At 40.8% G+C, this 18,365-nt stretch overlaps 1 protein-coding gene across 2 annotated transcripts in view; it reads right to left on the reverse strand.

Annotated features, from left to right (window-relative positions):
- znf423 (zinc finger protein 423) overlaps window positions 1-18,365 on the reverse strand; it is a 405,091-nt gene that overhangs the window by 259,865 nt on the left and 126,861 nt on the right. For both annotated transcript variants that reach the window (XM_034176974.1, XM_034176972.1), the window contains exon 3: window positions 6,238-6,447. In XM_034176974.1, the coding sequence (XP_034032865.1) occupies window positions 6,238-6,447 (210 nt within the window). The remainder of the gene's footprint in view (window positions 1-6,237; window positions 6,448-18,365) is intronic.

Genomic DNA, 18,365 nt, shown 5'->3' on the forward strand with positions numbered 1-18,365 from the left:
TCTTTATTACTTTAAAAATGCGATATTTTCACTTTGTAAAAATGACAGACTTGCTGTTAATGTGTTGATAAACTGTCCGGAATTAGTATGTTTATAAATGAAACCACGAGTGAACGTGCCTTGCGTTTGATCTGCACTGCCACCGTGAAAGGTAAATGAGATGCCGACAGGGTATTTAAAGACACAAGCACTGCATTGAATTTACTCAGAAGCCTCTGCGGTGCTAAAAGTTGCTGACAGTGTGCCAAGTCAATATTGAAGGTTAGCAGTTAGCTGTAACTTCTGCTAATTTTTTTTAAGAGCTTATCGTTTTAGCATTATAAAAGTTAACTTTTCAGTTAATGGATTAGTGGTTATCAAAGCTAACTTTTGGGTTAGCTGTGCCCACCACTGATTAATATGAATTACACACCAGGTGTAATTAAGAGGGGATATCAAAAAGTTTTGAGCCTCAAAACAGAAAGAGCAAGCCATTTTTCAACATAGTCTCCTTCTAACGCCATACACTTGTCCCATCTAGTTTGTCCAGCCAGACTTATCTCTTCCAACCCATACCATACCATGCAGTACCAACCCGGACCGCTCAGTAGAAACGGGGCTGTCAACATACGTTGGCTAAATTATCATGGTGCGACAGCTGCATAACTTATTCTACATATCCAGCGTATTCGGTGCATTTTTCATACGTTGGCATACGCTGGTTAAATCGTCAAGGTCTGACAGGGCCCTTCAAAGCAATCGCATAGTCAATGAGGACATAATTAAATGTTGAAATGAATAAATTAAAAAATGATATCATGAGGTTTATGTCACACTGAGAAATCCTAATTAACAGACACACTGCAGTCATTGTATCATCTCCTGTTGTGTTTATAATAATAATAATAAATATTTATATTTATTTACAGTGTCTTGAACTGCAGATATGAATGAATAACTTAATCTACTACATGTAATGTACAGATTACTTTTCACACTATTTTATTTGTATAATAATAAATGTCCAAGGTTCACTATGTTAATCAAGAAATCATCTCATCTGAAACAATGGACAAGTTATGCTTTTAACTTACAGATGAACATCAAAGATTTCTAAAGAATCATTTATATTAAAACTATTTTAATTAAAAGTTTTTTATTTTTACTTAAAAATGTACAGTAATCATAAATTAATCTTGATAAAAATTAATTGAAAATTTAAATTAATTAAAAATTAAAAAACATTTATAAGGATTTTTTTTGGAAAATTGCTGTGCATAAATTAGTAGTTCTGATGTTCCTCTGACACATTTCTGTACTCTGTCGTCTTCCGTGTTTGGCCTGATTCCTGGTTTCTATTGGATGTGCGTGAAGCTACGTCACAGCGTGCCGCGGTGAAAGTTGGATTGAGTTGAGCTTTGATTGCGGTGAGTTTGACATCAAGCGACGCTGCATGCTCCTGGAAGAGCATCATGCAAGCTGTTTTTGCACATCGCACTGTCACGTGGCGTTTGCACAACACTTCTCATTGAAAATGATGGGTTTCAGAGGGATGCACTTCGCATTTGCACGCTCAGTATGAAAGCCTCTTTAGAAGGTCTTGGTATGGTTGCATCTGAAGCCAGACGGTTACTGTGAGGGTTGCTCTCATCAACATTACGCAGTGTCTGGAAACACCATCTAAACAAAGACCTCTGTCCCTTCTCTTCTCATTTCTTAATCCTGCTATCCAAAACACACACACAAACACATGGTGTGAGCCAGACTGCCTTCCAGTAGCAAAACGTGTGTGCTGGCTTGTTAAGTGAGCGTTTGGATTAATCTGTAGGAACCAGATGCCCCTGCCGTGTTCCTTTCAGCCCCTCCATTAATTACATTGCTACTAATAACGGCTTTGGTGTGTGAGTGTGTGTGCAAACGCAGACGTCTGTCCCTGTGGGACACATGGGTATAACGGAATCCGATAGCTGTAGGTATTCAGAAAACAAGGAATGGCCCAAGTCACCCAGAAACCTGATAAGACTGGAGGTGATTCTTGGCCTGCAGAACCTGGTGTGTCGCAGCTGTATGTGCTTTCTTCTGCATCCCCTTCTTATGTTTGTTTAGAAAACCTTTACACCACATCTTAAATGCAAATATGTACACACCCAATTTTTAAAAAGGTACTTTAGCATCATATTTCCTCAGTATAAGTTATGTGAGGTAACAGTACTGTGAAAATGTTTGTGACCACTTGAGCGTTTGCACATTAAGATTTTTTATGACATCAAATTTAATATAAAAATCATTAACATGTCTAAAATTATGCCATTTAAACTCCCAGTGAAAGCCAATCTCTGATATAAAATCAATAAAAATGTCAAAGCTTAAGCAATGGTGTACCTATGCACTATGTGCCTCAATTAGTGTAACACAACTAAGTCATGACTTTTATAGTTTTCTTTAAATAAGTCAGAGGAAGTCACTGAATGTCTTGAAAACAAGATGCTTTTTGAAAAGACAATGAACAAGAGAATGGAATGCGGGAGTTCTTCTCTCACGTGCTTTTCATCTGCCACAGCCGCGGTCCCACCGAATAATGAAGAATGAAGAAGGAGCCACGCACCCTGTTTTTTTTTTTGTTTCGTGAGCTATCGTGGCAGTATAGTGGCTCAGAGTGGCTCTTAGAGGCATTATCTTCAGTTAATGAAGCTCCTCTCTGAGCGTGGTGCTAATGTCAAGATGTTCAAAATTTAGCAAAAACAGCATGGCGCAGTTTGTGTTCGAGTTACTGCGACTGCTTAGAGGCATTTGCGTGGTGCTTACTAGTCTGCAAAAAGTCCATTATCCGTGCGCCTGGCACCTTTGCAGGATCTGAGAGGCTATTTTTGGAACAGCTCTCCTCTTGCGCAATACAATTCCACCTGCTCTGTGCGCTGGACTCTATATAAAATAATTATTTTGTAGCGGATTAATCATTTTCTGCCAAACCTTGGATGCTGAAAACACCTCTTTTAGACTCAGCGGACTGTTTCATCTGGACGCTTTTTTTTCCCTCTCTTTCCTGCTCCATGTGGAATGTATTTTGAACAGCTTAAGGTAATTATTTTTAATGTTTTTTATAGCTTGATAAAACAGTTCCTTGCTGTAAAAGTATGTCTGTATGTTGATGTCTGTTGTATGTAAAAGTATGTTGATTTAATATCTTGTTAATGGATCACATGAGCTCCGCTGTGTGCGCGCACTGACGCAGTGACTCATCATCACGCTTCAAACGAGCATTTAGGCAGAACGCCAGCTCACAAAAGAGTGATATTTCAGTCAATACTGGACGAACACAAAGTTAAAATTTGGGTGACTAAGTGAAAGTGGATGTGTGTTTAAAGCCATGGAAGATAATAACTCCAGTAGAGCAGCTAAGAGCAGGAGCTGTGCGGCAACACAGGTGGAGAGTGTGCAAAAGACCGATTTTGAAGACATAACACAAAGTTAAAAGTTGTATCATGATAACTTGTAAGCTGCGGAAGAAATAAAGAAATTTTTTTTTTTTTTTGAAAATGATCCACAGGTATAATATAATAAAATGGCCACCTCATTCTGTATGCAGATTGGCACCGCGCGCAAAAGAGTGCTTTTGCAGAAATAAACGGACGAACACAAAGTTAAAAGTGGATTCACGTTGTAAAAATGATTGTGTTTAAAGCCAGGGAAAAAGTAAAGCCAGCAAGCCACGGATGGAAAGGAAGCCACTTAGAAAGAGCAGAGAGGCAGCTGTCCATGAAAAGACAACAGTAGCGTGCGCGCAAAAGAGCAATTTTGCAGAAATAAACGGACAAACATAAAGTTTTGTGTGTTTAAAGCGCAGAACAAAAGCCGCGGAGCCAGCGAGGAGCACAGAGGTGGCTCTCCAGGAACCCGTGGTTCGGGTCTAGCTTGTCTGGTGCATTACAGGTGGACAGCAGCCTGGCGCACAGCGCACAACTGCGGAACTGTGCTGGAGTGTCTATTTTTGGACTGCGTTTAAAAAAAAAAAAGAAGGGACATCTTTAAATGCTGCTGTGAATCTGTGAAGTGAAAACCCACACTTTGAAGGAACCAGGTGTGGGAGGGCTGGAGGTTTGGACCAAACTCATGCCTAAACGTGCGCCAACATGGCGTTATCATGGCACTACGTGGATTAGTGTGGCTGATGCGAGCCATTCGAGGCTGTAATGACAGGTCGGTCGTGGCTCACTAGAGGCTGCTACGCAGCACATGCGGGGTACAGAGAGGCACATAGTGGCACCTTCATAGTGGATACGTGATAGATCAAAACGTGGGTCATTCTTCGAATAATCACCCCGCACCCATGCGTGGCTCCTTCTTCAGCCTTCATTATTCGGTGAGACCGAGGCACATCTTAAAGTGCGCTCTTTGCCACTCATTACCAGACTGTACTGTGTCACTGTCACACTCTCCAGGCCTGTTGATACTCAACAGGGCCTTTGTTAATAATCCCAGTCAGCCTTCAGACCGGCACCTTTCTGCCTACACTACAGGAAATTACGTGCTGTGGTCCTGACCTGCTGCCTGCTGGCTCTTGTTCTGATTCATTTACCTGTATTCTGACTCATTACCTCTTCTATCGGTCTTCTACCTGTTCCTCGTCTAGTCCAGTCACGTTGCTGGTTTACCTGCTTCATTAACGTGACTTTCTGGTTCTCGACCTGCTGACTACTCAACCTGATATGTAGACTTCACTGCCTAGCTTATGTGGGTACCAATGTCCTATCTTTTTGGCCACTCTTTAGCCTCTGCCCTAGTCCATCTATTCTGTCTCTGGTTCCAGTTTACAGTCTGTCTCTGAATGTATTGTAGCTCATACTTTTATAGGTACCAGCAAAATCACTACGTTTCTCCAGAAGATGCTGCTGGAATGACTTCGGGTTAAGTGAGCAGTTGGGCAATTCCATGGAAAATGGGACATGACCAGGCAAAAATTATTTTCAGTTATAGATTCTGAAAAAGGGTGCAACGTATTTATATAACATCTAACTTTACAGTATAAGTTGACTTCATTCGAAAATATCCCTTTCTCACATGAATGTTGACAGACAAATGATTAGCTAAATTGGTTGGCTATCAGTTTTTGCCAGATTTTGACATTGGATTTTTTTTTTTTTTTGGTTTGACATATGTTCTTATTACATGTATCTCTAAAAAAGTCAGGCATGTAGTGGGAGTGGAAACAATTTTCTCAGATTTCCTAAAACCTTTAAACACAGAAATGCATGTCAATAATTAGATTATTCCATCTTTTCATAAGTAAATCAGTAAAATACTTCAGAAAACATGTCTTTTTTATCTGCAAGTCATTTAAATGTATTAGATGTAACGTCTGCCATGTAACGTCAGTCACATGGAATGTTTCACAACCACTGCTGCCAAGTGGTTCACTATTTTGTTATTTTCTGCAGTCAGTATATTAGCGAGCCTCCCCCCCCCCCCCCCCCCCCCGCCTCCCCCCATATACCTGGAATTCACAATCAATCATTGGTAGTTTTCAGAGAATTTTGAAATAAAGTTTGAGGAAATTTTCATATTTCTTTTTCTTGTAAGGTCTGTCACACTCACATTTTTGTTTTCATAAAAAAAAAATAAAATAAAAATAAAACGCATCACTGGATATCTTTTCTTCCCAACCTAAATACCGCAAGACCTTAACTATGCCCAAACACAAGATTAGGGACTTATGGCTTCAAATTTTAGTGTGAGACTGGTTGAAATGGCTCATATACTCCTTACAAATGTAACATCAGTCACAGTGCAATTGCCCAGTTAGTGAAACTCAGATGGTGTGTACAGCTTTCATTGTAAGGGAACAGCAACTATGACACTGTGACCATGTGATGAGCTTCCTTGAGCATGATCAGCATACAGGTACCGAAGTACTGAGTACCCGAGCAATTGGAAACGCCCAAGGGGACGGACGCCCATGTATCAACTACCTGTGACAGATAATATAGCTCACTTCAAGAAATGGGAATGGAGCTGCGATCTGCTTTGGTGATTGCTAATCACGTCCCAGGTTAAGTCTGTATTGTGGTGCACGCAGCAACACACAGCACCATTGCATGCTCCTGGACCTGACCTGCTACTATGTGGTGATTACAGGCCATGTTTTTAGATAGTTTGTTGCTTTCTAACTGTGTCTTTTTTTTAAATGAGAGTTCAAAAAAAATAGAACAGTGACAGTGAGTTGGGTCATTTAGTTAACACCATCCACAAGAGCAATCTTACCAGCTGGGCAGTGGTTGGTTCTGTGTTCAGTCAGCTCGGCCAGACATTCAAAGTCCTGCTGACAGTTGTCGCAGGTGAAGATAGACTCATCATCTAGGTCTTCATCATGATCACGTTCATCACGGTCATCGTGTCCATCTTGGTCTCCGTCCACAATAGGTGCCTCCTTACTTTCTTTGGTGTCTGCAGCTTGGTCAGACGCAGGGACTTCTGAGGATGGACACATAACCATGAGGTCAAACACATGTCCAACGACACACTTCAACACACATACACAGGCTGATAGGCTGTATACACTCTCTGTCCACTGCGGATGTGTGTGTGTGTGGTGTGGTGTTGTGTTCAGGTTGTATATCAAAGAGATGCGTGTATTGAGATCTGGGATAATTACAGAACCTGCCACCGGTCCAGAATCCTGCTTTAAAGTCATCAGATGCAGATCCTAGTATGACACCTCACTACTCGACCTCTTCTCAATCACCTCATTCACAACAGACATTAAAATATTAGTCTGGCTTGTTTTATTTGATTTTTCTATGTTTGAGGATTGCCTCGTATCGACTAGTAATGTGTGGTTTGGATTTGACTTTGCTCACCCTAAAGTTTGCAACATGAGAAATACATAATGCTACATTTGTTTGTGGGAAAAGACAATCTGCTGTCTTGGACTTTTTGTAGTGAGATGAATTCAAAGGCTCACCAAACCCTTCTATGATGTGTTATGGTTCCTGTAGCCTGGGGTGTAACAGCATGCATGTGTGTGCGTCCTGGTAGTAGACAAGCCAAGTGTGAGAAGGGACCAGCGGAGGGCTGTGTCAGAACAATTCTCACTGCTCCACTGTATCTCCATTTTCACACCTTATTATCACATTAGAAATGCTAAGAAGCCAATAGGACAGACACTGAAGACACTGGACAGCATGAAAGAAGGGCAACATAAATTTAAGTTATATTCGGTTAATTAAAATATGAAAACACTTTGCAAATTACTACTGTAGTTTTGTTCATTAAGAGTAGCGGTGGTGGACAAGTGGTTAGTGTACTTGGTTTCAGTGTGGTTTCACAGGCCAAGGTAAACTTTTGGTTCAATACTTAAATGTGGGTGATATTTAGAATGGCTCCTTTGAGGAATTGGTTAAAGACAACATCATGAAGCCGCATATCACAACTGTAGTGGTAACATGACCTTTGACAACCCTGAAAGGTCAAACTCAAAGTCATGACTGTTTAACTCAAACAATTAGAGGCCAGCCTGTATTATAATAGCCAAGTGGCCTCTGTGTGTGTGCATGTGTATGGCTGACATGTATTTTGGGTCAAGGATGAACGCTGTGACAACGGAAAATTGATGAGAAATATTTTTGGAGAAATTAGCAATTTTAACTTACCAATAAGCAATGGATGCTGTGCTGTAATGCACCATGGGAGTTCAGGTTTATTGTGATTTATTGATTTATTTAATGATTTATTGTGTTCTGTAGGTCAATTGGTTTAGTCAGTTTAGATAAGTCTCATGTTGCTATTACCATGAGTGACTACAGTTTTATGTTGGTACCATGAGTGAAATATTTAGCGGTTTTAATGTCTTCAGCGACCGTCTTTGTCAAATTAGAACCACCTGCTTACAGCAGCTGATCGTATGCATGCGTGCATGTGTGTTGCTAACTACTTTCTGAGCTCAATCCATTCTAGAGGGCAGTAAGTCATCTTTATATTAAAAGCGTGAGTGTGGTGAGTGATTTTAAGTTCAATGTAAGTACATAATACAAATGTAAATATGTTAAAAAGACATGGATGACACAAGAAAGTGAAAACACTTATTTCCATTGTGGTCCATTTAAAAATCAAATGACAAAACAGAAGTAGAAATAAAATAATAGTGTATATGATAACAAGAACCTAAACAAATTCTAAATACATTAAGACAGTAAATTAAAATTAACATTAAAAAATTGACATAATTAACAAGAAATAAAAGAGTTGAGTTCTTCTAAAAATTGTTGAGGTCTAAGTTTCTAAAAACAGTCTGGACTCATTCACCATTCCAACTCATTATACAAGCTTTGCTTAAATTACCACAAAAATGTCAGCTAACTATTTTATAAACACTGCCCAATCTAGAGCCCGTGGACCCCCATGGGCAACAAGCTAGTATAACACGGTGGAAGGGTTGTGTGTTAGTCAAGGATACAGTCGGCAGAATACATCAAATATTAAAGCCACACAGAACCATAGAGTACACTGAGGTATTACTGAATCAATAAAAACAAAAAATTAATTTGCATGAATGTGGACAGGTGTTGCACTCTCTGAGAGCTGTTTGAATTATGTCTATGATTTTGATATTGGCAAATAACCTAATACATAAACACGTGCACACACACACAAAACTTCCAAGTGTCAGAAAAAATAGAGCCCCACATCTTCACAGAGATTATGTCCTGTTCATTACTGTCGAGACATGGAAGGTTATCCTCCACACCTAGTGGCTGCAAAATGTCAAAAGCAGTCCTGAGCAATTTTACATTAAGACCTTGGGACACTGGTCCAGGAGTTCAAGATAGCAACTGTGTGAGCTAGTGAGAAAAATTGAGATTTATTATGAAAGCAGTGTAACGGGAAATGGGGATGGAGGGATCCTGGGAGGTGGGGAATGAGGGATTGAGGTGATGTGGTGTTTTGGGGTCTGCAGTACACTGATGGAGGGATAGAATAAGGAAGGAATGGGGAAGTATAGATGGAGGGTGTTGGCCATCTGTCCAGTGGTGAAACGCACGCACGCACGCACGCACGCACGCACGCACGCACGCACGCACACACACACACACACACACACACACACACACACACACACACACATGCAGATCATTGTGTACACTCACGCATTCATATACTGCAAGACATCTGCATGTGTGCACACTGCACAGTTACAGATACACACACACACACCGGACACAACTAAATATTTAACCACACACATACAGATGTGCTGGAAAATAAACACATGCAGTTCTGATATATGACTGTGGTTCTAAACCAGCATCACCAGGAAATAATCAGAATGTTTCCTAAAAAAAGACTGATTGGCCCCGTTCACATGCACTTAAAAATCCAGTTGCTGTCTGATTACTGGTGGTATCTGATTATTAAGTGCTCAAAATCGGATATGCTTTATATGATAACGACCTCTATCAGATCATGAGAAATCAGATTAACACACCTGGATTTCTCCATTTCTACAGTACATGTAAACCATTAATCTGATTTATTTCATTGTTTTACATCTGTGCATGTGTAAAAGCAGTTGTCACTCACATTTCCAGATGTACAGCGGGGCGGATTCCTGTCTCGTCACGCCTCCTTCATTAGATCACTAAGTTCAGAGAGCCCATTGAGTGTCCAAAAAAAAATTTGACAGGACGCCCAAGTGTCCTTGAACGACTCTGTGTGTTGTTTCAGCGTTCTAAAGTGCAAATTTCTTGGCAATTTATATGCGTTTATAGACAACTATATTAAAGTTGAGCAGAGTTTCCTAAAACTATGACATCATATTTCGTGCACGAGGACATCAATTCTGTGAACCTCCTCGCTGAGAGAGAGAGAGAGAGAGCGAGAGAGAGAGATATTTGTCTATAAATCACATAGATTGCCAAGAAATTTGCTATTTAGAATGGTGAACCAACACACAAAGGGCCGTTCAAAAATGATCTTCCTCAAACTGAAAGCAAATCTCTAAAACTTGATAAAATCTGTAAATAATAATCAGTTTTATTGCCAGTCTTCTTTAGACAAGTCATGGGATGGAAACATGAACATTTCCAAGTCACTGAATATGTCTTGGACTTTATTTACATCAATTATGAAGAAATACAAAAGTTTCATTCACCAAAACATCAACTCTAGGCAGACATCTCAAATGTACCTTCTGTCAAATTGGAGATGAACTTTCAGGTCTTTTTTTTTTAAGAAAATCCTCCTCTACACCACTTCATCAGGAAGCTGGATTTTATATTTTTAATTCATTTAGATCAAGAGATTTGCTTCTAGTTTAAGTTAAGGAAGATAACTTTATAAAAAAAATGGATTTGAAATGGAATAACCAAATTAAAATGTGTGAAATACCAAGTGTTGCAATACTTTTGAGGGCAAATGAGAAACACTGAGGAGCAGCATCTTACATCTCATATATAGTGCAGCAGAAAAGAGAAGATTTAGAGTGGAATCCTGCAAATGGTGATACAAGCATCAAATCTGGCACAAATAATCCATAGACATGAACTCTTAAAAAAAAAAAACTGGCCACTTGAATTTTCAATAGGCAGCCAAGTAGGGGTCAAATGAAGAATTACACAGGGGTCTAAAACAGGGGTGGGCAACTTGTTGATTAACTGATTCCATCTGCTCAAAGTGATATTAATCAGTGAAATCACCTGGTGGAATCAGTGGCTGCAAAGAAAACCTGCACTCTCTTGGCCCTTTCTGCAACAAGTTGCCCAACCCTGGTCTAAATTAAAAGATGCTCCAATCATATAGAAAACTACACCACATTGTTTGCCTGATCATAAAGATTCCAGGTCAGGTTTGTACAGGGGTCAAAAGTTAAAGTTGCTCCATTAATTTCACTCCAGTTGAATTTGTGCAGAATTTGACGCTTGTATCACCATTTGAAGGATTGTTTCAGTTATCTGCTGCACTAATAAACCAACAGAACCAGCTGTTGTCTGTTAGTTTAAACGTGTACATAAGCCAACCCTAATTAAAGGAGAAATGCTGCTTTTAACAACCTGGATCTCATTTCTGTCATAAAATACAGTCGTTTACTCACCAATATAAGTTTTGTGTGATTAGAATCCCATAGTTCAAATGACGTATTCCAATTCAAATCTGGAGCAAATATTTTTCTTCTTCTAAGGTGGATTAGAACTTTTTGTGGTACACAGCACAAACTACTGGACAGGAGGAACCTAGCAGTCAGTGTGACTCACTGACTTGAAAATAGAACAGAATAGAATGCTTTTTACTGTCATTATACGCAAGGTACAACGAAATTAAAAAGACAACTCCCGTAGTGCAAAGGTGTAAAAGTAAATTTAAAAAGACAAATAAGAATATATACATGTATTTACAAAGGAGCCAGTAGGTGTATATAAATAGAAGTCTGTACCATTCATTGCATTCACCTTTATAAAAATAAATGCAATGAATTGTGCAGACTGAAGGCTAATGTGCATTCAATACCCATATTGCACTTGGGTAGAACATGTTGTTGAGTCTGGATGTGCGGGCCTTGATGGACCGGTACCTCTTTCCTGAGGGCAGCAATGAGAACAGGCTGTGCCTGGGGTGTGAACCATTGAAGCTGATGCTTCTGGCTCTGCGCAGACATCTGGTGTTATAGATGTCTGACAGAGAGGACAGCTGCGCTCCTATGATGTTCTGTGCTGACTTCCTGACTCTCTCCAGAGCCTTCTTGTCAGCCTGAGAGCAGCTCCTGTACCACACCAAGATGTTGTTGGTGAGGACGCTCTCTACAGAACACATATAGAAGGACAGTAGCAGTTCCTGGGACAGGTTGACCTTCCTCAGTGACCTTAAAAAGTACAGACGCTGTTGTGCCTTTTTCACAAGGGCACTGGTGTTGGTGCCCCATGTAAGGTCTTGAGAAATGTATGTTCCCAGGAACATGAAGTCACTGACACTCTCTATGGTGTCTCCCTGAATGAGAAGGGGGGGGGAGTCCTCCCTCTTCCACCTAAAATCTAGCACCAACTCCTTTGTCTTTGAGGAGTTAAGTGCCAGGTTATTTAGGGAGCACCAAGCAGCTCTTTCAACCAGACGTGTGGTGCTGTGACATGTCAATCATCTGTGTCCAATCAGATTTCAGGAAAGTCCAGTGAAACCCTGGCCTCCGCTCTAGCTCCACCCATGCCAGGAAGTGTTTGACATTTGAACATTTCCTGTTTCACTGTGACTGATAAATTGGCACTTCCTGTTTGAGTGTGAGCTTGCCACTGAGTTCGCAGGAGATTCCATGGGATCTCATCTGTCATTCCAGGAGGTATTTGACATTTGAACATTTCCAGTTTTACTGTGGATTTGAAAATTGGCACTTCCTGTTTAGGATGCCCCGTACCATGAGCGAGCTTCGCGCCGCTCTGCGGCGCTGAAGCTCATATTACTGTCAGTGCGTCACTTTGTAGTGTAGCTTTAGCTTCTGCTGCTACAATGATTAGCTCTTACAAGCCTTCTTCTCCATTTTCTATGGAAATGTTACAGTGCCACATACAGGCCTGGCATATGTACTACAGCATTTTCGGGCATTTTGAGCATTTTCGTGTGGACACAAATGAATCTTGAAACAGTACCATGTTTACAGAACACTATTTGAAAACAACAAAGAAAAAGACTGCTTTGGGAAAGTGTTGTATCTGTGTGGACAAGGCCTAAAGATCTTGCCTAAGGGACCTTAGGGACTTTCTGGTGTCACAGGGAATCAAACTAAGGATCATCTGGTCTGAAGCTCACCGCTTCACCTCTAGACATCACCTTCTCCTCTTGTTGTCAGTCACAGTAACAGTGGGTCACCATATATCCAAATTCATGACTTATGACCTCATCAGCCTTCATCAAATGACAGCATACTCAGACAGCACAAACCTCCCTTAGGTTAATAACGGCTAACCATGATTAGCTCTGCCATCAAACACAAAATTCAATGAGAATTTTGATTTGGGTTTTTTGTTGGGGGCTTTTTTTCGGAGGGGGGATATGTTAATACCTGTGGCCAGCTGTGCACAGAGACTGATGCAGTGAGTCTATTTGCAAAATGAGGTGAGAATAAAAGTATGCTTTTGCAATCAAACTAGACTGTGCTCAAAAATTGCACACCTACATTGGGTTGTTGGTCTTACACTTTGGCTAAAATCTATTAAACTCAATTTTCCCCAACTGCACATCAGCAAATTACCTTCATGGACTCAGCCATCAGACTGAGTCCATGAAGGTCTGATGGCTGATGGTCTAAAAGCATGATGGTCTGAAAGCATCTGAATGTGGTGAAAGTGTCAAACACGTTCAGAGATTCACTTATCAATTACATTCATGCCTCTGGCAGGTTAGCCTATATAGGGTCGAGAGACATGTAGGAAGAGCTTATGAAATCAAGAGGTTGCTGGACACAGGTGTATGGCAATGGCAATGTCTATACAGAAAAAGAATTGCCAAATCATCAGGGTCCTGGTATCTCCAGTCTTACAATACGGTAAGCCTTTGATTCCAACCATTGACTTAAAGTGGCAAATGGATGTCTTTGGTACTAGGTCTGTCCGGCAAATCATTGAGTACAATTGGAATGGCTTTGTGCAATATGAGACATTACTTTTGGAAATACAGATGAGGTGTAGTACTTTTACTGACAGGGAACAATACCTATGACATTATGGCAATGTGGCACATTTCCTTGTGCAAGATCCAATACACAGGTGGCTCAGCGATGAAGACACAGCAACTGCAAAAGGCCAAGGGGATGTTCACCTACCCCTGCATATTGGAGATATGTAGATATTGTCACAGACATTGTCATTGAGTGGGGACAGACTCGTGGAATGCCTGGGTGGACGCCAATCATGATCAAGGACAGCGCTATTGTGTAGACTTGAAACACCAGAGCACCCTTCCAGACCAGACACTAAGTACAAATCTACATACAACATGTAAACAATCACACTCCATTGTAAGACATTAAGTGCATCTCAACAAAGCCCACTAAAATCAAAACAAGGGAAGGAGCCAGATTGCAACTGTGTCATGTAGTAACACAAATTCCTTTTTGACAAGGCTCACTCACAGGCGACAACAAGCAAGCCAGTTTCATCCCCTCCCTCCCCTCAATACTGGCTCCTCTGTTTCTTGTTCCGTCGATATTGCAATGCTCTGTCCTCCATCTCCCAGTAGCCGACTTTTTTCTTGAGTTTTCTTGAGTTAGCAGCTTTTTTTGCCAAAGAAAAAAAAAAAAAAAAGCAGTGTTTTCGGGCTTTGAAAACGCTGGCTCCATGATTAGCTGTGACATCGGACAAAGAAATCGATTGGCTCAAAACCCCAATACAATACAAACCTTTTGAGGATACGCCTGAACCCGTCTCTGTGTGGATGGGGCCTCAGTATGTAGGCACTCGATTTGAAATGTGCTCACTACTGACTCCAATGCATTTAAAGAGGTAATCACTCAGTGTGCCTCAATCCCCCACTTTTATCTTTTATAGTTAAATTTTTACATTAGTAGTAGTAGTAGTGTCCTGAAGGTTTTACTGTTTGGGGGCTAGAGTCAAATCATTTTATGTGTCTTCTGTTCCCGCAGCAGCTCAGACACCTTCCGATAAAGACTGAAAGAACTCCAGTCACTGGGAGTGTACTGGTATTCTACACCTCGCATCTTTACCTGGTACAAATCAAGTCTGCTTTTCTTTAACCCCCACTGTCTTTATATTCCCCCACCACACCAGAAAGATGCAGAAGGCCTACTTAATGAAAGCATGCTACTCCCATGGGTGCTTAGGGTGCAGAGGTGTGTATGTGTGAGCGCTGGGGTATTGATTGAATAATACGACAGTGGTCCCTAGCAAATAGCTTTTGCACATAAAGCACTCTCCTTCCAAACACACACACACACACACACACACACACACACACAAAATCAGTGGGATACAACTACTGTATAGTCACTCATGTACACACTTGCTCTACAGAGAACCATTATCTCTGCATTTCAGACTGTCCCTATGCCAGGAATAACTGCACACACATACACACACACACACACACACACACACACACACACACACACACACACACACACACACACACACACACCTTCCAATTCCAAAGACAGATTCTGTCACCATCCTCACAGTGAATCAAATAAATGAATTAATGTATAAATAACACCCAGCAGTTAACATCGATGTGAAAATAAACATTTTCTACGGAATGAAAGCTTCAGCAACACTGAAACACCAGTAACCAAGTGAAGACTTTCAGTCCAGGACTGGCTCCCTGAATTACACCTGAATGCAAAAAGCATGCAATTAACAGAAAAGAAAGGAACAAGCTGAATGGATTGAAGGCAACAGCATTATGATTGCATGAGTAAAACTATTTATTCTGTACTACAAACTTTATCATCAGAAATGGGATCACGACCAACATGCCAGACCACCAATAACCAGCAAAAATCTATTTAAGCATAAAAATTCAAAAAGAAAAAATAATATAGCACCTTCAACTGCACCACAGACTAAAACAGTTAAATGTGGTCTATTAAACATTAGGTCTCTCTCTTCTAAGTCCCTGTTGGTAAATGATATAATAATTGATCAACATATTGATTTATTCTGCCTTACAGAAACCTGGTTACAGCAGGATGAATATGTTAGTTTAAATGAGTCAACACCCCTGATTCACACTAACTGTCAGAATGCTCGTAGCACGGGCCGGGGCAGAGGATTAGCAGCAATCTTCCATTCCAGCTTATTAATTAATCAAAAACCCAGACAGAGCTTTAATTCATTTGAAAGCTTGACTCTTAGTCTTGTCCATCCAAATTGGAAGTCCCAAAAACCAGTTTTATTTGTTATTATCTATCGTCCACCTGGTCGTTACTGTGAGTTTCTCTGTGAATTTTCAGACCTTTTGTCTGACTTAGTGCTTAGCTCAGATAAGATAATTATAGTGGGCGATTTTAACATCCACACAGATGCTGAGAATGACAGCCTTAACACTGCATTTAATCTATTATTAGACTCTATTGGCTTTGCTCAAAAAGTAAATGAGTCCACCCACCACTTTAATCATATCTTAGATCTTGTTCTGACTTATGGTATGGAAATAGAAGACTTAACAGTATTCCCTGAAAACTCCCTTCTGTCTGATCATTTCTTAATAACATTTACATTTACTCTGATGGACTACCCAGCAGTGGGGAATAAGTTTCATTACACTAGAAGTCTTTCAGAAAGCACTGTAACTAGGTTTAAGGATATGATTCCTTCTTTATGTTCTCTAATGCCATATACCAACACAGTGCAGAGTAGCTACCTAAACTCTGTAAGTGAGATAGAGTATCTCGTCAATAGTTTTACATCCTCATTGAAGACAACTTTGGATGCTGTAGCTCCTCTAAAAAAGAGAGCTTTAAATCAGAAGTGCCTGACTCCGTGGTATAACTCACAAACTCGTAGCTTAAAGCAGATAACCCCTAAGTTGGAGAGGAAATGGCGTCTCACTAATTTAGAAGATCTTCACTTAGCCTGGAAAAAGAGTCTGTTGCTCTATAAAAAAGCCCTCCGTAAAGCTAGGACATCTTTCTACTCATCACTAATTGAAGACAATAAGAACAACCCCAGGTTTCTTTTCAGCACTGTAGCCAGGCTGACAAAGAGTCAGAGCTCTATTGAGCTGAGTATTCCATTAACTTTAACTAGTAATGACTTCATGACTTTCTTTGCTAACAAAATTTTAACTATTAGAGAAAAAATTACTCATAACCATCCCAAAGACGTATCGTTATCTTTGGCTGCTTTCAGTGATGCCGGTATTTGGTTAGACTCTTTCTCTCCAATTGTTCTGTCTGAGTTATTTTCATTAGTTACTTCATCCAAACCATCAACATGTTTATTAGACCCCATTCCTACCAGGCTGCTCAAGGAAGCCCTACCATTATTTAATGCTTCGATCTTAAATATGATCAATCTATCTTTGTTAGTTGGCTATGTACCACAGGCTTTTAAGGTGGCAGTAATTAAACCATTACTTAAAAAGCCATCACTTGACCCAGCTATCTTAGCTAATTATAGGCCAATCTCCAACCTTCCTTTTCTCTCAAAAATTCTTGAAAGGGTAGTTGTAAAACAGCTAACTGATCATCTGCAGAGGAATGGTCTATTTGAAGAGTTTCAGTCAGGTTTTAGAATTCATCATAGTACAGAAACAGCATTAGTGAAGGTTACAAATGATCTTCTTATGGCCTCGGACAGTGGACTCATCTCTGTGCTTGTTCTGTTAGACCTCAGTGCTGCTTTTGATACTGTTGACCATAAAATTTTATTACAGAGATTAGAGCATGCCATAGGTATTAAAGGCACTGCGCTGCGGTGGTTTGAATCATATTTGTCTAATAGATTACAATTTGTTCATGTAAATGGGGAATCTTCTTCACAGACTAAAGTTAATTATGGAGTTCCACAAGGTTCTGTGCTAGGACCAATTTTATTCACTTTATACATGCTTCCCTTAGGCAGTATTATTAGACGGTATTGCTTAAATTTTCATTGTTACGCAGATGATACCCAGCTTTATCTATGTTGTGTGGGCCGCTGAAGAGGAGGTACTGCTGGCCCACCACCACAAGATGGAGCCCTGCTTGAAGTGCGGGCTTCAAGCACGAGAGGGCGTCGGCTTTGCTGGAGGTGACAGCTGTCATTAATCAACACAAGCTGTCACCCATCACCACCACAACAAAGACCGGACTGCAACTCCACCTCCTCGCCGAGAAATCAACTACCATTCAGGTAATTTCTCTGCTGACTGACACTTTGTGTGTAATAACCTGAACTTCTGTTGCAGCCGTTTTCCTGGAGTGTGTCCTTATCTGAGGGATTGGCATTTGGTGTGACAGCGACGGCTTCGCCTCACACCCCAACCCAGATAAGTGGTTGACCAGGAGCTGCACGAGTGTGTGTGATTGGAGGTGGAGGTTTTCCCTCCTTTACTTAATACAGACTGTGGGATTACTGAGTGTGCGAACTCACACTCATCTGGACTGTCTCTGTTCTCTGCCAGCAGTACCGGGTCTGACTGCTGAAGACAGCGGCCACCTGGGGCGCAGGGCTTGGCGGCTCCGGTGTTCTTCAGCTCCGTTGGTGTTGGAAGCTGTGTGGGGATCCAGCTCTTCTCTCTCCAGGCGTCTTCTATCGTCGAGCCTGCCCACACGTCACCTGGTGTATGATTGACAGTCCACCATATTGTTATTGTCTGTACGTTGTTGTGCGATTCACAACATTAAATTGTTACTTTTTGGCTTATCCATTGTCCGTTCATTAACGCCCCCTGTTGTGGGTCCGTGTCACGACACT

This window comes from Thalassophryne amazonica, chromosome 8, assembly GCF_902500255.1.
Source record: "Thalassophryne amazonica chromosome 8, fThaAma1.1, whole genome shotgun sequence".
In the NCBI taxonomy this organism is placed as follows: domain Eukaryota; kingdom Metazoa; phylum Chordata; class Actinopteri; order Batrachoidiformes; family Batrachoididae; genus Thalassophryne; species Thalassophryne amazonica.